Below are 26721 nucleotides of genomic sequence, written 5' to 3' on the forward strand. Positions count from 1 at the left end.
ATTTACTCATCTAATTTGCATATTATGACGTCACTGGATGATAACCACCGTGAATTATGCACATTTCCGTAAATACTAGATGAACATATTTGAGCAGTTTTTCTTTCTTTTTTTGTCATTTCACCAACATAACAAATGAACAGGTACAGTCACATGTAAACCAACAATAGTAAACTATTACTATAATCACAAACCCTATGCTACTATACAATAAAGTAGCCTGGTCAAATCAGTTCCATATCGCGGGTGACTTTGTAGTTCTTCAAAGCCCTATTTTTACAACCCCTGCTGTCTATACCACGTCCATTACGGACACTATCATCACTATTGCCACTGGCACCTCCAGCTATGTTGGGCAGAGGGTCGAAATCGGTCGAAATAAGCATGGTATGCTTAGTGGACACTGTCGCAAAGACGTACCTCCATTCACAGACGCACCGTGACTATCAGTCAATAGACGATCGATCATATTCTCCAAAAGGCAGATATTCTCCTTCAGAATCAGAATAGGTGAATAACAGATCCAAGACTTAATCACACGTGAATTTTTTTTTCAACATTTGGTGTATTTCTGCTTCAATTTGTGCAAAACTATGGCCCGCATCGCTTCTGCGTTATGGAGGAAATGCACGTCTTCTTCGTGTGTTTCTCGCGTGTTTTTCGCATGCTTCCTGAAAACTTTGAAAAAAAAGGTTGAGCTTGAATCGAAGCTCTGGGTGTCTGCCAACTAGTGGTCAAGAGTACAAATGAGATTTTACACTGTACTCGCGTCTATCGTCTGTTTTATTTAGTAATGACGCTTGTCGCAATATTGCGACATGGGCGGTTAGAGGGTTAAATTAAGTTTCCTACAGTTTTCCTACATGTACAGTATTCATGTTCCAACAGAAGCCTACATGTATCCATCATGTTCCAACAGAATAAGTACATGTTGCACCAATTCTGGGCACATGTTGGATACGTGTAGGTTCATGTAGGTATATGTAGGCTGCTTATAAAAAGGCAATTATTCTGATACATGTAAGTAAGGCGGGTGGTATGGCGTTTGGTTGGTCGATCGGTTGGTTGATCAGATGGACGGTCGGAAGGTTTTAGGCACGATTCCCGCGCCATAGAACTCGCCTTGTTGACTGACCGCAGAGCCCTTCTAAGGAGAGCCTCCCCACTCTATTAATCCCATACAAACCGAATTTGGCTGCAGTTCACCAGAGTTCACCTAGATGGCGATCGCGGGCGAGTCCAAAATACATGGGGTCCTATGGAGCTACATGGCTACATTTGTTGTTTTCACCTATTTAACAACTGAAACCCTCAGATTTTATTTTATTTTTCGCAAAATGGATATGGATTTTCAATCAAAAGTGAAATAATCCGGGAGTCATGTCCTTTCGTTTTCTTACAGGTTAGGTCGTTGTTGCCCATAACACGCTAGCATTGATGCTATGCTATGCTATGATCATGCTAATGAATGACGTCATTGGCACGTTTGAAAGGCTTTTTAGAACAATTAAGTGACTTTAAAAAATATAATACTCAACCAAGTGTATTGTCTTTGCCTCCCCTTTCGAATACAATATTCAAATTACTTGAAAAAAAATTATATCCCGAGAAAAGTGGATTTTGAGGGGTACAGCTCCATAGACCTCCATTCATTCTGGACTCGCCCGTGAGCACCCCTAGATGCAGTACCACACCGGAAGAGTTCCGAGAGTGAAGGTTCTCCCCTTATTAGACATTCTCTGACGTTAGTCTGAGACTCGTAATGTTAGCACAGGATAGGTTGAAGGTTAGTGAACGAGTGCAACAGGTTCATTGTCATCAACTGATCAAGTTTAGATAAATTATATAACATGATGTGCATATAAAACAAAACGTAAATCCATGTCAGGATTAACAGTCCCTGTTGTTGGTGACATGCTTATCAAATGAGTCACGATTTCATGCGCTATGCTTCATGGCCTACGTTAGTTCATATCCTCATCATTTTTTAGCTGTAAGGCTCACTGTCCAGCTAAATCCCAAATAAGTGCAAGATATGCCAGTCTATTTCAATGAAATCAGTACTCATATAGTATCTTGTTTCCCAGCTTCTAATACAGAAATATGTGAACCATATTTATAACTTTTTGTTAGTGAAAAACTTTGAGACTGTAAGTAGGCCTATGGCCATCTATGGGAAACATGAATATATAATTCTTAATGGATCATATATCATTTGATCAGTTTTAATTTCTAATCTTTAAACTGAAAGAAACTTACAATTGACACTTTTCATTAGATTTTTAGTTATTCTTGGTTATTTGAAATGTTTCTCAAATTGCCCTTTTCTCTTAGAATTCCCAGGAATCTGGGGCATTGTTGTAGAATTCCACTGGGGTATAGAGGGTTAATGGTCGTTCTAAATTTCGTAGGACAATGGGAAATTCAACCAAGCAGTGGAATAAGTAAGGTTTATCACCCGGAGAGAAGAAATACTCTTTTCTGATTGGCTGGCGGGTGGCCTTTAATTCTGAATAACAGGACACCGTTCCATATCAATGCTTATGAATGGTAACTATAACAACCATAGTAGGACGACGGTTGTAGCGCTCTAGAATCTTTTGGTTGCAGGCTTCCCAAAAATGGAATCAACTGTAAACAAGCTAACTGTCCATGCTAAAGTTGTACAACAAGCTGAACTAGTGAGCTTCTTTTTTAAACAGAACCGCGTGTTTACAGTGTTTACAGTGGCAACCGGATGATAAGCGGGATAACGGCCTTCGAGGTGTGTCCAGTTATACGGAATTAATGGACTTGGGCGGAGGCAATTCCGTATAACAGGACACCTCGGCGGCCGTTATCCCTTACATAATGGCTGCCGAGGTGTCCTGTTATACGGAATTAATGGATGAGGGCGAGGGGCAAAGAACTCCCCGACGCGCAGCGGAGTTGCCTCCGCCCGAGTCCATTTATTCCGTATAACAGGACACACCTCGAAGGCCATTATCACGCGGTTCCGTTTAAAAAGAAGCTCACTATTTCAGCTTGTTGTACAACTTTCGTTGGCCCTATAACAGCGATAGCATGAACAGTTAGCTTGTTTACAGTTGATTCCATTGTTGCGAAGCCTGCCTCCAGGCTCAACCGTCGTCCTCGTTGTTATCGTTACCATTCATAAGCATTGATATGGAACGCCGATTAAACTTTTTTTACCAGATCTACTTCATAGGTGTCCCATTATTCAGAATTAAAAGCCACCCCGCCAGCCAATCAGAAAAGATTATTTCTTCTCTCCGGGTGATAAGGTATGATAACAGTACCGCCCATGACCGCAAAGCTCTGCAAAGGGTGGTCAGGTCAGCGCAACGCATTACAAAGACCAAGTTACCAACTATTCAGGACCTTCACAGCCAGGACTGGAGAAAGGCCAAGCGGATTCTCTCTGGCTCCAGTCATCCCAGCCAGTCTCTTCACCCTCCTATCTGGTAGAAGGTACAAGAGTACAGACCTTTACCAGCGGACACAGAACTAGTTTCTATCCACAAGCCCTCAGGATGATGAACTGCCATACTCTTCCTCATACCTAATGTCACCAACCTCACCTCCTGTTTTTTGCACTTGCCACTTTAGTTTTTGTCTTTTATCTTCTCTTATCTTTTTTTTCATGAGTACAATAGACTTGAACTTGAACTTGCTGTGTGACTTAAACATGTCAATTATCAATTATGGCAAGGACCAGTCTCCTTAGAGCAACTAGATGAAGCAACCTGATTGACTGATTGAGCATATTTGACTCTCAACTTATAAGAAAACTTATAGATTTGTAATAACACACATCAGAATCTGTTTTCAGATGCACTGATATGCCAGCTGGTTGCAGTAATGGTTGCCAAGAACAAAGAGAACACTAACACAATCAGTGGACTGGGGCTATTACCTACCCTGGAAATCCAGAGTTCTCGCGAGAGCTCAATTTCAATTTGCTCAGCGAGTCACTCTGGCAATCAGTCTTGATGCTCCTTACAAATGCCGTTGGAGCCGAGCTGCACCAATCACATTGGTGTATCTGATATAGGCGTGCCAGAGGTGAGCTAAACAGATGGCTATAGCAGGACGTCATTTATGGCTTCTGAAAGGAAAAATTAAAGCACAATTTTAGTTTCTGAATGGCATCAAACTGCTGACCTTCTAGAGTAGACAGTGCATGGATGAATGGTTCTCTGAGGCCAGCTGAGGTGAGTTGTAGCCTCGGAGGTCTGTGCCAAGAATTGGATGCAGCTGAGACTGGGGTGAAATGAGAGAGAAGGCTGGGGAGAGTGGAGGGAGTTGTTACAAGCTCAACAACGCTCTTTCTTCTTCTTTCTCTGTCTGTCTTTTTATCTCGCTCTCTCTTTCTCTCTGTCTGTTTTTCACTCTATCTCTCCCTCTCTCGCTGTCTTATTTCCTGTCTTTCTCTTCTCTGCTCTCTCTCTCTCTCTCAGTCTCTTGCTCATCTGTGTGAGGTGAAGAGAGGTAGTTGGTGGGGTTGGGTGTGGGGTAGGGGGTGGTGGCAGAGGGGAGGGGGTAGCCTTTCACATGAAGTTCATGACATCCTCTTCTGGCTGCGCACCCCTTACTCAATGCAGCCCTTTGTCCGCATGTAATCTGCGGATCCCTCTGAACTGCTAGCTTGAGTTACCCGACGGAGGGGTCCTCAATGAGACTAGAGAGCATTTCAAAGCTGGGAGGCCGCCCTATCGGCCCCTCGACCCAAGCCGTCCTCTCTTCTTTTTCTTCGGCTTATCTCCAGCTCAGAGTCAGAGTGGCCACGTCGAGCAACTGAATAGCTCTGTGATCTAACGTCAGCTTTGTTTTGTTTTGTTTTGTTTTGTTGGCTTGGTGCTTTGGTTAAAGGGTAGAAGCTGTGGCCATGGATGTTCTAAGAGATTACGTAACGCAAATACTCTTGTCCACCAAATTGGCTGGATTGTGGAGATTAAGGACAATAATGTGCCTGTTTTGCTTTGATTTCAGCTTCTTGTTGAAAATGTCATCTCTTTTGTCACTGAAAGGTAAAAAAAAAAGGTAAATAAAATTAATTTGAGATTTGTCTTGCCTCATGACAACTCAAGAGTGATAAGAATTCCATGGGAAGAGGAGAATCACCTCAGTTAACTCATCATTTGAGTTAAAGGTGCGATAGGTAAATTATCATGTCAGTAAATGAGAATGCTTTTTGAGTGATGAATGCAATGTTGACTTAAATCTGAGGGAATGGCAAATAACTACTGTGTCCCAATATTAATGTCTACTCTGTTTTGTCCTTTAAAGGCACAGTAGAGGTGTAGGTACACTATGCAAGATTTTCACCTTTACGAAATATGCGAATTGTCCTAGCATAGCTATACAGCATAGATGTAGTGAGTCGCTACCGAGATAACCAGCCATGCAACTTAAAGAATGGTAGCCCGACAAATCTCACGAGAATCGTCTAACATTACCTTGTCAGTAGATATAGCTCTTTGGAGATAGTTTTTGCCTGTTCTTAATCCTTCACTTCCACAACAAAAGCATTTTCATTGTGTACAGGGGGGATAAGTCACGAGGAGTTTGCTATTTACAACAGCAGAGTAAAATATAAATACATTGCGACTCTAGAGGGAGCTCTACAGTCGCCAAATATACCTAAACCTGCATAGTGTACCTTTAATGTATGTATTTACATTAGATGTATGTGTCCTCCATATTGTCAACAGTTGCATTAAAGTTGCAGAAACCACTGTGACGGCATATATAATGGCATCCAAGAGGACAAAGTTGCCCTCGTTTAATTAATACGGAATCATCTGAGCATAGCTAACTCCTTTAGTTATCATAAACTACAAAGGTTTGCTAATCTTTTTCACTCTGTCTCCATTTACACGAATCCAGAAGAGGCCATTGGCGCGATAAAATCCAAACAACTTCCGCACTCCTGAGATAGGCCTGTCATGCACTTAGTTGGACGGTGAAACGGCGTTTCACACGTTTCAAATCTGGCCTCGGCGGAGGGAAAGAGCAGTGTTCCACGAGCCACTGACGCAGCCAGCCTCATCGTTCACACACAACGGAGCGTGAGCCAAAAAAAGCTTTCTCCATTTGCGCCGCATCCCCCACTCCGTCCTTGCAAGTTACGCCAAAAAAAAAGTGAACTTTCATTCATCTTCATGTTCTTAAGCTGCTTTTGTGAGGATGTGAGGGGTAAATGGGGTCCTCTTCATGGTCAAGTGTAGTTTCAAAGACAACTTTTATCTTCATTTTTCTTGAAGTGTGTCAATGACAAGGAATGAATCGTGTCTGGTTTTGGTGTAAATAAATTGTAGGGTCTTTTGTGCTTGCCATTCAATTTTCAGAGTAGTTTTGTGAATGTACACTTTTAAGCACTTGAAGGTTTTTTTGAAGAGAGGATTTCTTAGGGGCACTGAGAGACATTTTATATTGAAAACTGTGACAAGAGAACAAATGGCACTAGTCAATCAATTTGAAAGTGCAAAGTCTATATATACAAAGGCAGTTCTTGTGCATGAACTATAGCTATTATGTGACATGTGGGAGCATTGAGCTAATTTGTCAGTGATTGCTGTTAATGTCTTACCCATGGTGTTAAATTGGCAAATTCATTTGATCTAGTTATTAAATTAGCTTAATGCTACCCATACATCAGAAGACGTTGACAAGATTTGGGAAAGATTCTTGGAAGATTGGAGTCTTTTAACTATTGCCCAACATTGAAGCTTTACTCAAAAGACTACTATCTTTCAAGAATCTTTCCCAAATCTTGTGAAAGGGATCTTGCAGGATCACTATTTACAAGACTGCAACTAGATTCCTTTAAATTATTTCCCATCGTGCAGTGGATTAGCCTGGAAATATCCAAACTCTTTCACAAAGTGGGATTGGGAAACGTTTCCAACACTTGCATTGTGACGGGCACTAACTTTGAAATCATTGGTCCAGCATTACCAATCACATTGATCAGAGATTCCTAACGTTACTTTCTACTTCGTCTAAACTTTATACTGACAATAAACAGCTGCAACATTCAGGAAATGTATGTACCTTTGTTGTAAATAAATGCCTGACATTTTCTTGTCTGAGGGAAACGATTAGGAACTATGGTATACCAGACTAGATCTCCCTGAAAGAAGATCTAGGTGGGCGGGGCCGACTGTGAAATCTCTTGAAAAACTTATGATGTAAGGCAGGCATTAATTGGACTTAAGACTGTGTACTTTGCCCACCATATTAGGGCCCTCTGTGTGAGAAGATAATTAGATATTAATTGTAGGGCGCTTCCAAAATATCTAAAATTGTTCTATAGAAATTGAGCCAGACATTATGAAACATGTTTATTATGATATTAATCAGTGAGAATACAGCTTGAATATTTTTAAATTTGGTCATTAGTTATGTAAAACAAAGATGACATTGCAAGAGAAATTTAGATATATTCAAAACTACGGTATCAAATTATGATCTCTAAATTACAAATGTACATGCAGAACTTATAATGAATAAATCACTGAAAGACACATACAGCAAAAGGTACATTAAAAAATACCTCTACAATTAATTATTAAACATTTAGCTGTACTATCTGTATTCATCAAGTATCAAAAACTGACAGTATGCCTAAAGCATTTAACCAATTAAAACTAAAAAGATAAGAAAAGCAATCAAGTAGATTATTGCGGCAAGCGATGGCTAGATATAAGGCTACTTAAAACAAGCGATGAAAGAACCTGTTGTATAAACAAAACAAAAAAAGAAAAATCACAGTCATCTTTTTATGGACTTCAGTGACTTAATCTGTGCAAGTTCATTCACACAATACTCCACAATTTAGTGATTTTAAACATTCTTTCACATTTGAGGTCTATTCCTGACATCACCTCTCATACTTCATTCAAGTCACGAACAAAGTGCAAGTGGTTGCTGTCCTTGCATGACCTGGTTTACTCTAGGCCCTAGTCTTGAGCTCTACAAGTCAAGCCATGCAGACGAAAAGGTAACGCACACAACCTGATGGCATATAGGTGATCAGAGGGATGGGCTGAAGTTATGAATCTTCAACAAATGCAAGGAATGAAACAATAGGAAGTGGTTGATAACTTGCATGTTTCTCCTGTTGGCACAAAATGTTGTGACTGCTGAGTGGAGGGAATGAGCCACTGTAATGTGGTATACGTGCAATACTTCAGACAGCAATGCATTGTACAGATTTTTATAGTTATAACTCACATTTACATTTATCACATACAGGTACAGGAAATGTTACCACGGGACTTAAATTAATACATGTGATGACAGTATGCAAATGTTAATATGTCAATTGAGATGAAAGACTTCAATGAAATGTATTGTTACACTGCCTGTATGAAGCATATTTTCTCAGAAATGTGGAGACTGATACTACAAAACTTAATTGAAATGTACTTTGACCAAAACAAATGCTTAACAATGATGGTGAGAAAATACTATGAAGTAATGGCACCTATATCACTAATGCATATCCACAAGGGCATGTTCTTTCTTGATCAAAAACATCACGTAAATATCACCATTCATTTGGCTAGGGTTATTCCAGAATACAGTGCCCACTCAACAGCATCTGGATCTAGGATAAAAAAAAAATAATACAAATGTTGCCCTCTAGAACCTCAAGACAGGGGCCACGATATGACATCACACAGAACGGGTTTGTTTGAGGCCAGAAGACGGAGAGTAATCAACACCAGCATCTCCGCAAGCCCTTTAAGACATCTCCTTATGGCTGTGTAATATACCCCCACATTTTATTGAGAGCAGGCCTGGAAAGACTCCCATGGGAAAAAGGATTTCTGACACAGAAGGTATTTGTGTCTGAGGTTCTTTTTCTTTGCCCGTTTTCCAATTTGTGTGTTGGTTAAATACGAGTTTAAGCGGTGGGAGTCCAACGATGAGCTCAGAGCAGAGAGGTTGGGCTTTTCTCATGTACTACATAATGTTGACAATCATTAAAATAAATGTCAGCACTGTACTTTAAAGGATTTTTTTACAAGCTATTACAGATGTGGTGTGTGTGTTCATAATTCAAAGGTGAAGAGGAAATTAGTCCCTGCACATGATTCTTAAATGTGGAGACAATTACCATAATTACTGATCTCGCTATGGGCTCCTGTCGTAGGTCAACTACACATAGACTCATAGTTTGTACATCATGAAATCTCTCCAGAGCAACCTCCAGAGAGCAAAGCCTAAACCAATCACAAAGCAGAAGGGTTCCCATGGATTAAAGGGCAGAGTTCATGCTAATGATGATGCTGTACAGCAATCGTTTTATAGAATAACCTCAAAAATTCTTTAATTTAGCCAAATCCTACTGCAATGTTGCATGACTTCATCGTCTCTATTCACTTAGTACATACAGCAAACAGCCATATATATAATCCATTTATCGATTCACAATTGCATGTTGTACAAAGGAGCCAACAACAGAACATTGAAAAAAGAAACAAAATAAATGGCTGCTATACATAACCACTGTTGTAATGTGCGATCGTCAGAAGCAAATGTGCTCTACGATCATCAGAGACACGTTCAGACACACCGAATAGGGCAGACCACAAGTATCAGTCCCAAATCTCTGAAGGTTGAAACCCTCAATCTCTTTTTTGTGTCTTGTAATTTGCTCATAAACAAAAGCTCGAGATGGAACAGGAATTTCAGGATGGAAGCAGAGCTCACCACACTTGGACTCCCCACACACACGTTTGGGGTTTCAATCATGGTACAGAGTGTAGGTGTACATCCTGTTGTGCAGGCCAAAAATGATCATATCAGACTCGGTTGGAGTGATTTTGTTTCATTCATTTTTCTTTCTATAAAACCTGGAATTATCATCTTCTTCAAAACTGCTCCTAGGTAGCAGCAGTGAATTGTGAAATGGGATGTACATTGAAATGACAGAAGAAAAAGTATTAAATCAAATGTTAACAGCTAAGACAGAGGCTAAATGCATGTAAGCAAATTAAATAGCTCTTCACAAAATGGCAGGTTATAGAAACATAAAAACAGTCCTTCATATTAAACATCTTTAAAAAATCATACCAGTAGTGAACAGAAATAAACTAAAACACAAGAGAACAGCTTCTTAAAAAGCAACATTGTTAAAAAAAGAGAGTACTGTTTTTTGCAAAATTAAGGGGAGAGAGACATTTTTTTTCTTCGGACAGTTCCCAAGCTCAGCTTCTCGCTCAGATGAACTCTCCACGAAAAGGCAGCGACTGAGCGTTCTGCTCTTGCCAGCGGCGACGCAGGCTGGCGAGTGGCGAGTCCCTTGGGTTTTCGAACTCGGAGAAGCTCAGACGGTTGAGAAGGTCGTAAATGCCTGCCCGGGACGCCACCTGTCGCACACAACACAAAACAGCATAAGTTAGACGAGAGATCTCAAAACTCGAGTGTGACCAGGAGATCGATGCCAGGAGGGATTCTCAAAAGTGTTGTTGTTGTGCAACGACTACAGTAATTAAATGAGAATGTCTGAGACGAGGGTCTTTTTGGATAATTATTTTACAAAGGTTTCGGGAAAGTAACTGTGCATTTCATAATTCCTTATAGCATACTGTATTTGTTTCAGATTTGTCCCCCCCCCCCAAAGAAATGTAAACAAATACAAAAACAAAACAAAAAAACATATGTAAACACATACGAAATCTGTTTTAAGAACACAAATATTTTACAACCAAAGCGACACTTTCGGCTGTGCCAACTTTCTGACTCTCAGACGGACAGTTAGAAACTGTCCACTTCAATCTAAAATTGCCTTACACAAGTGCACATCCATCCACTGCCGGTCTGAAAACAAATGCACTTTGTGATGGCAAAATAACAGATGATGACAGATAACAGAACGTCCATTACAGAACTTTAAATGAACACTCTTGCATGCAAACAAAAGTTATCATTTATTTTAAGAGCAGTTATGCAACACCCAATTTCTCATTACTTAAGTAAAACATAAGCTTCCTCTACACTGAACATATTAGCCCACAGTCTATCTTTCATCACCCCATTCGATATGCATTGTGGGAGATTAACTGAGGTTTGCTCAGAGGATTTGGGGTGGGGGGGGGGGGGGGGGGGTGGACTTCTCCAGGGAACGCCACAGGTCACACACATCATTAATACTGGAAATGAAGCAAGGACAACATCTGGTCCCATCATGACAATTACTGAGGTTGTGTGTGTGTGTGTGTGTGTGTGTGTGTGTGTGGGGGGGGGGGGGGGGGGGGGGGGGGGGGGGTACAGACCCTCAGTGTAGCTCAGAGGAGAAAACGCACCATTAAAAATGGCACAGCTTGTGTGTGTGTGTGTGTGTGTGTGTGTACTGAGAGGTGTGAGCCCTGGCTGATGTGCAGGGCCTGTTGCTGGGCACTCCATAAGGGTGTGTGTTTTAAGTGTGTGTGTGCATGTGTGTAAAAGTGTGTAAAGGCTGGTGGGAAAATCATTATAACACAAACCACCAACAAAGTTCAACCCTGCAAGTCTGATATTATGGAAAAAGCAACTGCCTCCCCTCAAAAAACACACCACACACACACACACACACGCACACGCACACTCTTCTAGAGTATCACTAAGCAAGGGACACAAAAAGCCATCCCCTCAACAAAAACACAAAATTCATCTCATTGTACCATGTTTGCCCCCTACCTCTTCCGACCCCCATCCTGAATGGTATATGGTAAACAAATCTGGTCTCCACAGGCTGTTGTGGCTTTGTGAACTCAGATGGAGGCATCAAATCATCTCAACCTCACCACACTTTCATCAGGAAGACACACACACGTTGATTGATCCAGAGTGGAGTGCACCCCAGCCTACCTATCCATAACCTTCTGACAAACACCCTGATGGAAATGGCTATATACGAACCCACCATTCCCCCACAAGATTGTGTTAATGGAATTGTGCGAGACCACTTTCGCCTCATAGAAATGACCTGAAGCAATCAGCTTTAGCTTAGTAATTTACTGCAGTCTTTTACTTTGTGGGCAGGAATATGTGTAGAAATAGAGGAATATGTGGTCATGACTCTAAGAGAGACCCCCCCACCCCTCTCCCCCAGATCACAGTCCACATCCCTGCCTGGTACACAACAATTCTGCCTCTGCCCAATAGCTGCTGCCGGTAATGACATTTCCCCTGCGGTTTTGGAGCAGCACTTAGCCATCTTACATGCTGATTATAGCTTCTGAGGCCAAGTTAGAAAGGGGAGAGCGCCGAGAACAGCGTGTACAAGTGTGCCAGACCCACTGAACCCACGGGGATGACCTTCGGGTCTTGCTCAATGCCATGGCGACGCAAGAAAAATGCGGACTAAACAAATACTGTACATTGTTTGCAAGCTTCTTTTTCAGTGACTTGGCGAAAGTGCATGGAGTTCGTCATCTTGAACTGACTCTGGGGAAAAAAAGGACCTGAAATTATTAAATATGCTGATAACTGAATTTTCCACTTCAGATGGCTATGCTGTGTCCAAGTCTTTCCTGTAAAGGGAAAGTCAGGCTTTTTGTATTCATAAGCCTAGGGCAATCAATCTGCCTCTTTGAAACAAGAGTTCAGAGTTTAGAAAAATATATAATTATCTTCCCACGGGACAATTGATTCTTTCAAATGGATTCTTCCCGATAAAAATAAACTATTGTACTGCTGAGGTGCAACAATCGATCAAGACGGAAATTTTTTTATTTTTCAATGACCCAGGCTACTCTTGCCCGTGTGGTACTCCTGAGATTTGAAATGATGAATCACCTTAGTCTGTTTCAATTCTACACTGAATGCGGAATGATTGGCAGGGTGGCCACAGACACACTAAGAATTAGAAGAAGCAGAAAATACTTACTCAGCCCCTGCCTTCTGTTTGAAATGGCTCTGTATGCACATCAGAACTGCAGGAATAGCTTTCAAAAATGCTTTAAATTTATGTAATTACATTTGTTCCCATATTGAATGTTTTAATTGGAGAGGGGCCGTAATAAATTCAGATTCACTAACTGGCTGACTACAGACACTGAATGAGGAAGGTAAGGCCATTTATTATGTCTATTGTAGACGCTTTCAGCTTTCTGTAATTGCATTGGTGCTACTGAAGGCTTTGGTGTGTGTGTCTGTGTGTGTGTGGGAGGAAAGGAGATACAGAGAGACGTTTTCTATATGCAGGTGTGTGTGTGTGTGTGTGTGTGTGTGTGTGTGTGTGTCCTGTCAGGAGTGGAATGGCTTTGTGCCTGTAGCGTCCAGTGTGTGGTCCGACCCTGATAGGAGAACCCGTGTACACACACATGTGCACACACACATGTGCACACACACATGGGTCTGCATGGGGACGATAGCGACTGGCTGACCTCATACTGGAGGTCCTCTCACTCTTGCTCACACAATACCCATTATTAGGACTCTCCAATGGTGCGTGTGTGTGTGTGTGTGTGTATGTGTATGTGTGTACGCGTGTGTGCCTGTAGGCACAGAGGTCTCCATAGATCTCTCTCCTAGTCCCAGCACAGTGACTGCAGCAGGACAAAGCCCTCAACCATCTGCTCTTTCATGATTACGACTCATCCCTCTCGTACCGGTCCGGGGCTATACAATATATTAAAATAAAATTGAATAAGTACGACAACAAAAAAGAGAAAAACATAAAGGTCCGTTTGCAAAATGGAGATATTGTCACCACAGTAACAAACCTACCTCCTACACAATATATAAGTGAGGGTGGCTTTTGACTATGCTGTACGCATGCCTCCCAAATGCTTTGCTGTATTATTTTTTTTCAGATTTCAAGCAACAGCTGTTCAATAGAAACTCTCCCCAGTGTAACCACCACCACCACCACCACCACATCAACAACAAAATGAGACAAACAAAAACAGAAGGGAGATGGGTGGGCATGCATGGCGGGGGCGCCGAGCGGCACAGATTGGACGACACGCCACACCAGCCTGCAGGCCCCCTCCCCCCGCCCCCTCGGTGCCATGGTTGTGTAACACTGTCCCTCCCGGAGGGCCGCTGCCTGGATTGAACCGTATTTGCTGGCTCTGGTGACCCTTGGCCTATGAGGCGGGTGGCAAGGTCTGGGCTTGACGCTGGCTCCTCTTGCTTCGAAATAACGAGGCAGCCTCTTCAGCCTCGGGTGGAGAAAGCGGTTGAAAACCGTGTGCCGCAGACAATGCACCCTGGCAAACTGGGGCAGCACTATACAAAGAGCGCACAAGCAGAGTACATTCAATATGATGGAAAACTTTGTCTACATCTAGTTTGGAAGAGAACATTGGGCATAGACTGAGCATCGCACACTGACAAGTCTGGCATGAAAGAGAATTTGATTGGACTGGCAACATTTGAATGCGGCCTTGGCTTCAGAGAACATTACACTTCGAGAGTAATAAGGACAGCCGGAGTCAAGTTCTTGCAAGTGCCTGAATATTTGCATACCAAACAGGGATGTGAAGAGATGTCTTGCACTGATCTCAGCCTGAAGATTTATGACTTTGTAATTCCTCATTCAGTGCAGGGTGCATTTCATTATGCTGTATAATAAGACAACAGCCTGGCAGCATGCAGATACCCGCTCACGCCGACACTCACCACATCATACTGCCTCTTTAAGTCCCGTACGGTGAGGAAGAGCCTGTGTTGAGCACGCACAAATCTGCTCAAGTAGTTTTCACAGGCACAGCTCCCTATCGGTTTTTGGGCACGTACAATTCAGAATATTTGTTTTTCTGAAGTCCTCTGCTGGGGAGTAAAGAGATTGATGTGTGTCTCTGATTGGGAAACAACAAGTAGTTTGCATCTTTTCATTTTGGTGAATTTCATGTGGTCTACTTGCACGCCTGTTCTTTGGAGTCTGGAAGTAGAAAGTGAATTAGCAGACTAAACTAACTAACTTTGCCAAGAAGGAATTAGGAACATTATTTAATTACCAAAGCTGTGATGGAGCCAGAGCAGCTGGTACAATTTGAAGGCAACACATCAAAGGGCCTCTGGGTTCATGACTTAACTTACTCGTTATGGTCATTCACTGGATTCAGCCTTCTTCAAAGCCTTTTAAAAGATGCGTCTTAAAGCTGAGCAAAGGACGTCTCACACACTTCAAGAGCCGCTTTCCTCTAGGTCGTGAGCGACTTAATAAGGGCCTAACATGACTCCTCTTCAGCCTAGGGACACTGCAATGACACGGAGGACAAGATAAAAGACAAGGGAAAAAAGTGCAGAAACTCGCTGCAGTACTTCGGAAGAAGAAGGAGGGAACACATCTGTCATGAAGTGGGTCATCGATGGTCTAGGGACAAGTTCACAAACACCGCTACAGTCCTGAGCGAAAACCTCGAACTGAGGGCAAGATGAATGAATCCTTACAAATCTTCTCGTCACAATGGAACACACTATTGGCCACATCATGTATGCTCAGAAACTCTTCAGTCAGGACAGGACACACACACACTTTTTGTTGTTGAGGAAATTAATACTGGCTTAAATAACAAGCTGTATTTCACTGATAACATTTTGCTTACAATGGAGACCTCCCCATCCCCCACTGTTGTGACTGCACACAAAGCACAGGTTTCAGAATGGCCATTACGCAGATTCAAGTCAAGCAAATAAATGATTAATTATGATGTATAGTCTCAAAGATACCCTTTGGGCAGAAGTTTCTGTTTTGTTCTAATTTAACACTCATGCAAGAAAGTCCAGTATTCTCCCCTCCATCAATTTCGTTTCATTTAAACAACAGTCTGTGCCTGAAGCTAAATTAAAAACAAGGCAAGCGGACAAGAACAAAAAGAAGAAGCGGAGGATAACTTCACACTGGGGGGGGGGGGGGGGATGAGCGTGGGGAAAGTCGGCGGGGATTGTGGTGGTAGCGGCGGTAATCGCTTATTTGGAATGCTCATAAATTCTTTCGCTTTACTGTAGAGCCACAGCTGGACAAACCAGGCCCGACGATTAATGCACCAACCAAAGCACTGGGCCCGGTCCCTTATGAAGTTCAACGTGTGAAGAACCAGACCACAATAGGACTAGAATAAGCTTGTAAATTCCAGTGGTCACATCCAAACGAAACTCTGGTTACGGTTCACGGCACACACACTGGCGAGCGGAAGGGGGGGGGGTGTAGGGACAGGGGGTAGGACAAAGAGAAGGAGGAGTTTGGGGAATGAGAGGTTTGACCTGAGGTTATAACATGTTTTTTTTTTTGTTTACTTGTTTTCAGATAGTCTGAAAATGGCCCAGGAGTGCTAGTGGTACAAAGGAACGGCACAGAAAGATCAGTTTCGAGATTCTGGAGGAGATGAGAGAATCTGAGAACAGATTTTGGTATCAGCCTTTCTGTTCCCACGGTCGATTCTTTGAGGGAATTTCTTCTGTTTGGATGGGGTGCATCTGCAAGGCCTGAGGATTTGCTTTCTTCAAACCTCAAGCAATTAAACTCCCCAGAACATCTCAGATGTTCTTTCCAGAGAACACAGGGACAAGCACCACCAAACCTGCTCCAAATAAATGTTAAAAAAAAATTGGGATGAGATCATCGACATATGACTTGTGCTTGGTTCCCAATGAGGCAAAACCTACTAGTCAACCTCTCAGTAACGGAGGAGCTTCCCCTGCATAAAAAGGTGTCGTAATGGTCTGACATTGTGTTGCTGGACAAACATTCACCAAAACATGGCAGCACCAACGGCTCCATGACTCTGCTTCAGTGAGATTTCCATTGATGAAGCGAAGAGGAAGAGACTGGATGAGTCATCCTGCTAGAGAGGCCGATTATGGTGAGGAGGGGAGGGGGAGGGGTGAGGGGTTTGTACACATTGGTATCAGATGGCCCATCCTGGAAGCTGGCCACACGTTCGCTTGTGTGGTAGAATAAAAGCTGACTAGAGGCTTTTCTAGGCACCACTCCTGCTACCGCCCTCCACCCTATCCCCCTCTCAGCTTCTCCCTCCGTTTGGTCTTCATCATCATCATCATCATCATCATCAGCCCCTTAAATAAAATCTGGGCTACCTTTCATGATCACTAAAAGGAGTTTTACGTAGTTCGAAAGACCATGATGAGCTATTCATTGGCTGTTTGCTGTTGGCACATTTGCTTAATGCCATTATAATGAGTGGGGATGACTGCTGATGTGAGGCCAATCAGTGGCTAAATAGGAAGTCGGCTTGGTAGAGTGAGTGTCCTTTCCTCACAGCTGGGTTTTGGTTTTGTTTTCGTTTTCTTTAACGAGACGCTGGACCCATTAAGTCATTAAATTGCTAGGGTCTTTCGCACAGCAACAGATTTTCTTTTCTGACATTTCAATCTAATTTCAGAAAAGAAAATTATTTCAACCATGAAAGGGGTAAGAACAGTCTTATGTATCCTGCATCAAGCTATCCTCACACAATGGCATCAAAGCCGTATTGTAGCGGCTTCAATAAATGGGTAGTTTCAGAATTAGGGTAAGTGCTATGTTCTCAGGGGATAAAAATTAAATCCTGAAATGTTTTTGTTTGATTAATCTACATCCATTGAGGGGAAGGGGGTTTCATGACAACTGGTAACTGACAAATAGTACGGCAAGTTCATTGTTTATGACTAGCAAAGAGATACAGCCTTTTGAAAATAAAAGTCTCCTCTGATCTCCTCATTACTTTTGCCTTACTCCATGGTTTCTCCTCCACCTATCTACTAATCACAAAGAGAGTAGTGTTCCGGGTTGCCAGCTCTGCCAGTCAGGGGGGAGGGGGATGGGATACTCCGCTCTCAGTGTTGGGAGGGTTACTTTCAAAACGTATTCCGTTACAGAATACAGAATACATGCCCAAAAATGTAATCTGTAACGTATTCCGTTACGTTACTCAATCTGAGTAACGTATTCTGAATACTTAGATTACTTCCGCATTGAATTGGATTTTATAAGTGTAGGAATGCGGCCATCAAATCCTGCTTAGGCCTACTAAACAGGCCTATTCTGGTGTGTTCTTCTGTTCCAAATGGCTGAAGTGTTAGGCCCACATAGGAGAATGTAAAGTCAACTATGCTACCTGATACAACTTTAAAATAGCAAGGTGACCACTAAAACTACTGTACAGCAGGCGACTAGGCTAATTAAAACAAACTAAATAAATAGGCTACTTTAAGGGCGTAGCCAGAAAATATATTAGTGCCTGTGAGATTTTTCGGTGGCATCAACCCAGTACAAGTGAGGGGCGCATATGACAGGTGGAACGCAAATGACCTGTAAATGTAAACACTATCTAGGCTACTGTATATCAGTGCTCTCAAAATGAACGTGATTGCGTAATGACAATCAAAAACCGCACGTTAAAATATGCTAGCCTACTCGCAAGAATAATTCTTCAGAGGCTCCACCATATAATTCATTTTAAAACGTAGGCTAGATCTAATTAGAAAAAAAAATAATCCATAAAGCTATTTTAAGTTAGAATAAAAAACTTAGAATGCAGTGCCTATTTTAGAGATTGGTTTAATTGTAGGCCTAGGTCTAAATCAACACGTGAACTATAGGCTCTGTTTATTGATTAGCAAACTGTGTAACCGATTGGCCGAAGTAGCCTGAGCTATTAATACTTGGGAAAATATCCTTTGAACAGACATCAGGAACCGCGATCAGTGAGGAACAGGAGTTACCTCCACTTACTTTACTCCTAATTTGCTGTGCAAACAGTCATTTCAGGGTCTCCGATGACGCGTCCATAATGCGCGCTGGCTGCGTTTTGAGGCTAGTGCAAGACGGCGGGGCTTGGATTTAAACATGGAAATCATAGATTGCTTTTAGGAGCTTCTGAGTTGCCTTTATTTATTTAGAGAGTGAATAAACTTATGAAACAGAGAAGTATCGTCATGTAATCCATTGGTTTCAACAATGTAACTGTATTCTAAATACCAACTATTTAACTTGTAACTGTATCGGAATACAGTTACTCATAATTTGTATTCTGAATACGTAACGCCGGTACATGTATTCCGTTACTCCCCAACACTGTCCGCTCTACAGTATTTTTAAAGTGATTGCAGTACCAGTTTTTGGCCACAATCTTACATACGGTTCCTTTAACCTTTTTTATCCTTCTATACACTTATATTGGATTGAGGTAATTCATGTGATCAACAGTGGGACTAATGTGGTCAGTGGGGGGTCCTCCTGCAAGATGTATTAAACAACCCCCTCCATAAACAACTGATTCTTCAGCACTTTGTTAGTGATAAGTAACTGCTAAAGGTGTGGTCACTGACAACTCACCTGGTGCATCCACTGGCTGAAGGACTGCTGCCAGGAGTCCTTCTTCTCCAGGTGCAGGTAGGTGTTGAAGAGGATCAGGTACATGTAGCGTTCCATGTACTGCAGACTCTGCAACAGCAGCTGCTGGCTCTCCTTCTCAGGTTTGCCACTCTTGATCTGCAGGGGGTGGGGGGTGGGTTTGAACAAGAGAGACCAGTCAGAACTCGGTGCTTGGACCCAATTTGTCTGAGCTTGCATGAGTTTGCAGTGGGCAGTAAAAGCACTGATGGACACATCAAAATCACATCCTCTTACTTTTATTGACAGATGTTATAGCTTTGATCAAGGGAAGAAGCTCTGACAGACCTTCATTAATATCAAACTGGTAACGCCACCAACAAAACACATTGGGGAACACTCATAAAATGCTTATTTAGCAGAGATGTGAATAATAGACAGGAGTTGCACCTTTGACCAGGACTGGACCCTTGACTTGCCTAAACATTCATAAAACTTCTAACTGATACCACCCTGAGGCACTGGTTAACACTTGCAGGGAAAAGATAAGATTTAAAACTGCACATTAGGGCACCACGGTTGAAAACCCTTTTACTGGGCCACATACCACAACCATTGCAAGCAAATTGTGTGGCTTTTCCAGCATTTGCAAACAATGAGCACCTTGAAACAACACAGCCGTTTAAAAATAGCAAAGACTTCTGTCAATAATCTGCCCTCACCCCATAAACTATGCCTGGAATGCTCTGTATTATGCTTATGATGAGACCAGTGCAACTTCTCCATCACTGAAGCGTTAGCTGCGGCTTCCGCATGAGGTTTGGTTCTAAATGGCAAATTAGCCTGCAGATGACAGACTAAAATATGTGCTAGACAAGCCAAGGCCAAATGTCAGACAAGAAAAAAAACATGGTCATTGTGGTGCTCTTTTCTGCAGAAGAATGCAATCCTTTTTTACTGCTTTTACCTTAATTTCTATGCAGATATGATGGTAATTTACCATTTTCAGGAGGTTGGTAAGTGCATGTCGACACCGAATCTCTGACATTTCAAAGGCAAGAGTATGGGGGGGGGGGGCTCCTTAGGCATACAACTTCACTTGAAAAAGGGTCTACAAATCTATTGTTAACAGCGGAACGTTGTTATGAGGTGACAAACGCCCGAAAGATAAGACCAGACCAGACACAGTGGCTTGTGGCTGTGAAGTGGCCACCCTCTGAATACTGACGCCTGTTCTTGACCAACATTCAAAAACACTATTTCAGCCATAGATCATTTGAAGACGACTTGCAGCAGTCAAATGAATGGATGGTAAATCGAGCATGTAATAGTGTGTGTGATAAAGTCTTTGATGGTGCCCTCCAATGCCATCAAAAGTTCAATCTTGATTGATTTTTTATCAGGGGTTGTGAAAATGGAATCATTTTGATTCAAAACACAGCTCAAGAAAAGCAAAACAGAGCCACCCAGACTAGTCTGTGACTTCATGAAAGGTCTTCCAATTAGAATATTGGCTGGTAAGAGAAGACCTTGTATGTGTTGCAACTTATGATAGATAGTAGTGTTTCCATACAGCCGTTTGGGGTAAAACCTAGGAAGCGGAAACTTGTCCAGGAACCTGCTCTCACTCGGTCCTCTCAGTTCTTGTGTTTCCATTAGGACAGAGACGGTTGATAAAGGATCTTTGATTAGGATTAAAGGACCCTGGTTGAACTTGCCAGCCTCTGGAAGTTTGTTACAGGACCTATGATTGCGACACTAATTAGGCTAGATTAACTACATTGGCTGAGGTAGCTTACACAGAATGAACAAATGTCCGCCAAAAATAGGCCTTCACTGGTTAAATTTCGATGGTAGGCTATATTCATTTAAAAGTAGGTGATCATAATGAAACCTACATAATGCAACATTTGAATTGGAACAGCTATTCAAAGGTAGCGTATGGTCTACTGACTTCAGTTCACTCCATTTGAAAGTATGTGTGTAAAATAGCTGATGCATAATTAAGTGTGCTTGCAAGCACACTTATTGTTCTTCTTAAGTTTTATTATCATCATTATTATTTTTCCCGTCTCCCTAATTCTTTGTCAGCTCTAGCGCCTAGGCCCTTTGAGACAGAGACACCGTTCCAACTTTAAAACGTCCGGTCAGTACCGGTGTAAGTTGGTCGCGAAGATGACGTCAGGTGGGCGTGTCGTTCGTCCGCCATATTGGATTGAACAGAAAGCGAAACTAAATTTTTTCACAGGTCACAAATTTGGTCCGAACGCCACGAAACTTGACGTACATTATCCTTGGACCAAGATCACAAAAGTTACCGGAAGGATTTTTGATTTTCGAAAGCGTTTGCCCGTCACAGCCAAACGAAATTACATAATAGAGTTGTTTTCACATTGACGGTATTCAAATTAAATTTTTCATTATTGTTAAATATCATGATGGGAGAGTATTATTAAAAATGTTACAAGTATGCAAATTCATATGTTTACGGGAAATTAGGTTTTACTGTGTTGTTTTGTTGTAAAGACATGCAAGGCATTCTGGGCCGTAATGAACAGTGGTCGGCAGCACTGAACGAGCTGGTAATAGCTCATTGAAGAGGGAACTATCGATAAAAAGATTGTTTTCCTAAAAGCATGGTGTTGACAAAAGAATAAGCAGGAAATGCCACGTTAATCTTAAATAGCCTACATCTCAACGCTAGGTGGCAACGTTGTAGCCTATTACATTTCACTAAATGCAGTGGAATTACAAGGAAGAAAGGTGCAAATATTGTGTAATTTATCATGGGAAATTATTGGAAATGTTATTTCTTGTTTATTCTAATTGCAAACCACACACATCCATTTGTAATCACACGTACACATTTAATACTGGAAGACTGTCATTTTGTTTATTTGATGTTGCTTAGCAATGGGGACAGACTTCAGAGCATAGATTCTAGATCAGAGCTTCAGAGAGACACGTTATGAGTTTGTGGCCAAGTAGGCTACCTAAAATATCGGTTTCCATGTGTATGTGCTGGATTGTGTGCTTTCTTTATGAAAGTAAGAGTTTTATACAGTTAACGTTACAGACATAATGAGTCATGTTGTAGTGGTCCACATAAATGTGCCCCTTCTTTTATTAGAATGCTAAGCGGAGATTTTAACATCATTCATTTCTTGTATGGCTAGAAGCTAGCTAGCTAGGTCATAGGGAGGAGATGTTGCTGTAACGTTATGAGATTTATGTTGCTTAGCGTAATGCCATGGTCATTTAATATGAGATGCTTGTACTCGTAACTTCGTCACTCGTAACTTTAGGACTCCTATTTTTTTTTTACTAAGAGTAATTCAGGAAGCATTTTAGCCCTAAAAGTAGCGCCTGAGTCTGTGACAGCTTAAGCGAGGACTCCTAATAAGACCGATTCACAAACAATGTTTTGTGGTGGCATTTCACGTCGCGATGTTTTGAAATGCGTCTAACAATCACAAGGGAACAATTTTGCATTGTAGGCATAACTAAGGGATGTAGTAACACCACCAACAACAACCAAAACTAGCCTACTCATTGTTTACATGTACATTAAATGTAACGTTTCATTGTGAATCAAATTAAAAGATTCTCCTCTTTGCAAATGTTGGCATAGGCATATGGTGACAGATTAATTTAATAATGTTGCTGCGTGAATCACGGTAAGCGCGAATGAAGTGGCCACTTCTTAATAGGAGTCACTGTATGGAAGAAGGCTAAGTAAAATAGAGATGTTTAAAATAAGATAAAGTTAGGATATGCCCGCTTGACAACGGCAGAGATAACTGGCCTTTGGCCATAGCAACCATCCATTTAGAACGACTGGCCTTCATAGCAACCAAGGATCTTAGCTGTGATTCATGTAGCTACAGTATGCATACAATGTGATGCAAAGTATAGAAAGGTGATGAAATATACAGAGACAGGTCAAGAAATATAGTGCAATGTAGACAGTAGTATACAGTTGATTTACAGAAGGTGGTTTAGAGTAATATGAATTAAATATAAATATGTGCAGTGTATTAGCAGTTCTCATACAATAAGTAGAATAATGTATGTAGTAGTAACATTATAATAGTATAAATAATAATATACATATATGCAGTGTATTAACAGAATATAATAAAACAGAATAAATATGGATATTCAATATGACAAATATATAACAGATATGTACATAACATACAGCTATGTGCAGTGTGGAAAACAGTGTCATTGTAGTGCAGAAACAACATTATAAGAGTAGTAAGAATAAGTCTATGTGCAGGATGAATAGTATAAAGACCAGTAGAATAACTATGTATAAATGTAATTACAGTAGGCCTATGTACATTTGTAAATAAATAGAAAACTATGGGTGAGAGGGATAAATTAATTTTATTTAATCGTAAAAGTAAATTGCATTCAATTAAATTGCAATTAAAAATCTTTCCAGTAGGCTTTAATGTCACACAAAAAGTACAACCAAAGCTGAGCTTGATCAACTAGAACGTCTAAAGAACCAGAACTTGAGTGTAGTTTTTTGCTGGGTCCCAGGCCATGTTGGTCTGAGGGGAAATGAGAAAGCGGACAGTGCTGCTAAGCAAGCCCTCAATGAATAAGTCACAGAATGTCAAATCCCTGCCCCAGACCTTTAACCTATACTGAACTCTTACATCTCAGATAAGTGGCAATCTGAAAGGGATTAATGTACCAACAACAAGCAAGGAATGTGAATTTTGGCACATTTTCATGATCCACTGGGTCGTTATGGGCCACACAAAATACGGTGTTGCTAAAATTACTCCTATTGTGGCTATTAGAGACATGCGTTCATGAGTATCCAGCTACATTCAATGAGTTAAGTAAAATACATTCACACACAAAAAAAAACCCCATCACTAATGTTGTGGACATTCCTTTATTCTGAGATACATCAATAGGCTCTCAAAACAATCCCAAACAGACATAAGGTCTTTATAGAGCAAATCCATATAGATTATTTGTCAAATAAACCAGTAAAACAGAATTAGGGGATGGAATATATAACATTCACACTCATAGCTCATATTTCTAAAATAAATCAGTGAAAAAGTATCCTGACAAACAAACATTTTAATGCCATATTTCATAATTTCAAATTTTTCTCTAGGTTACCTGATAGCCCAGTTTGAGAGGTGCAAGACGCGTGACATTATCACTGCTGTTGTTTTATTTTATTGATTTGATTTTAGTCATAGAAGCTAAATTCGAAGGCAGGCCACAGGTAAAAGCCAACGAACCGCATTCACCCCGCAAGGCAATAGTTGAATAGAGCTTTTGAGGTATTGCCACTGCTCCAACACTGAAAGGCACTGTTAGAATGCTTGGATCAAGCCAGGTTCAGCATAGCGTATGTCACTGTCTGCTCACCAGGGCAAGCACACTTTCGCAGTTCCCGCCGGAAATGCAGTCTAGTTGTTTCTTTTTCTCCTCCAAGGACAGACTAATTTAGGTAGTTGACTTGTGCCACCCTATCTATCTATCTATCTGTCAGTAATTATTATGGACAATGTCAGTAGATATTACGGCGACTTTTACCTTCTGTAAAAGTATAGTCTACCAATGTAATCGACAAGGAGGATGAATATGTGATTATATTTTTTCAGCTGTAGCCTGTAAAATACCCGAGGCCCACCACAAACATTTTATTGTAGCCTACAGTTGTCCTTGACATATTTAGCATTTGACAAATAAACTTAAACTTGACACTGAACTAATGAGTAAACATTACACAGGCCATGTTGCATGTATGAATGCGATATCAGGAAGAAATGTAGTACACACATGGCGACAGGGAGGTGACAGCAGTGCGTAAATCAAGGTTTCTTTCCATGCGAATTGCCCATTTATATTAGACGTCCTGTGGTAAAATTACTTTACCCCACGTCTCCATGTAAAACTAATCCTGTCCGAATAGGGCTTATGACTGTCTCTTTTCCTGAGGTAACTTGGAGCCGGTTAATGAGAGATTTGCCTATGAATAGACAGGATTGGTAATGCCATTCAGCAGGTCCATTTAAGAATTGACACCAGGTTATAAAAAAACATTGCATAATTTGCAGCACAGAACTATAGTATCTGTAGTATCCATGTCCCCTTTTATTAATACTTGTAGACAGAACTATTATATAAGCCGTGAAACTGGTGGCAGTCAGTGATGCCAGTAACACGTTACTTAGTCTATTTTGACCGGTAACGAGTAATCTAACGCGCTACTATTTACAAACCAGTAATCAGATTAAAGTTACTTATCTAAGTTACTGTGCGTTACTATTTTTGTCATTTTCCTTAGTAAAAAGATATATTCTTTGCTTTCTTCTTGTCTTGGGGATTAATGTCATGTAGGCTATGCTCAAGTTTTCAGCATGAGGACAATTCACGTGTAAAACCACGCAGCGACACAAACGTAAACAACAATAGAGGGAGAGAGAGATGCACATTTCATCAGTCATTACTTTGAGTTAGTGTCAGCTAAACTTGACAAAATTAAGGTACATTGTACATACTGTGCTGGCGACAAAGTGCTGTCTAGCTAGACATCCCAAGTCTCCCACATATTGATAGCGCCTTCCTGACGCCGGCAAATTACATAAAATCTCCCGGTACCTAGAGCGAACAAGAGCATGCAAGCCAGACCGGACTTCAAATCGCAATCGCGTGTGCATGACTTTAACGCGCACACAACGGAGAGGGAGAGAGAGGAGTGGTGCGTTTGTGCCTGAAGCGCATCCAAGACAGAGAGCATCCTGGTCTGTTTTTGCTAAATCAACCAATCAGTTGTGCCAAAAAAGTGTGCTTAAATATCTCTTTTCTCATAAACTTAATTAATCAGTTCAGTCAGTGCATCTAGGAACAGGAGCGTCATGGCAGCGTCAGTGCCCCTCAAAAAGGAAGATTTAAGACCCATTTCACATCAGACACAAAAGTATACCCAATTTTCTCATAAGATTAAAATACTATGATAGTCTTGCACACTGCACTGTTTGTAACAGCGACTTTAGCATTGCTCATGGCGGGTTAAATGATTGCAAAAGACTTGTTGAGGTGAGTTTAACAAAAGTTCATTTGCATATTACTCAGGCCTATACATGATGGCTAGTTGCTAAGGCTACATGAAAAAAAAATCTACAAACAAATCTACATATTTTACTATAACAATTTCTATCAATAGGCCTTCCTTATTTGGTGTACTTAGACATTATTGAACAAACACCTGAATTTCAGTATCTAAGTACTGTAGGTTATGGGATGTCTGCTATACATTGCTGACATTACTGTTAAAATGCACTTTCAGTATAGTGAGTATTTGCAAAACCGGTTATCATTTTTATGTTGAGGCGGTGGGGGTGTTGTTGGCAGCTGCTGAAAGTAACTAATAAAGTAACTTGTAATCTAAATTAGTTACT

The 26721-nt window shown here is 41.2% G+C and overlaps 1 protein-coding gene across 4 annotated transcripts in view; it reads right to left on the reverse strand.

The window, feature by feature from the left end:
* Nucleotides 1-7333: 7333 nt before the first annotated feature.
* The window catches only part of pald1a (phosphatase domain containing paladin 1a), a 91121-nt gene continuing 71733 nt past the window's right edge, over nucleotides 7334-26721 (reverse strand). For all 4 annotated transcript variants that reach the window (XM_076298120.1, XM_076298119.1, XM_076298118.1 and 1 more), the window contains exons 19-20: nucleotides 19283-19438; nucleotides 7334-10382 (exon numbers count right to left, since the gene is read on the reverse strand). In XM_076298120.1, coding sequence (XP_076154235.1) covers nucleotides 10233-10382; nucleotides 19283-19438 — 306 coding nt within the window. In that variant the 3' untranslated portion in view covers nucleotides 7334-10232. The remainder of the gene's footprint in view (nucleotides 10383-19282; nucleotides 19439-26721) is intronic.

The sequence above is a fragment of the Alosa pseudoharengus genome, unplaced genomic scaffold (genome assembly GCF_046254945.1).
Source record: "Alosa pseudoharengus isolate Yale_2024_CS ecotype anadromous, Long Island Sound unplaced genomic scaffold, YU_APseudo_1.1 YU_APseudo_1.1_scf_21, whole genome shotgun sequence".
Taxonomy (NCBI): Eukaryota; Metazoa; Chordata; class Actinopteri; order Clupeiformes; family Clupeidae; genus Alosa; species Alosa pseudoharengus.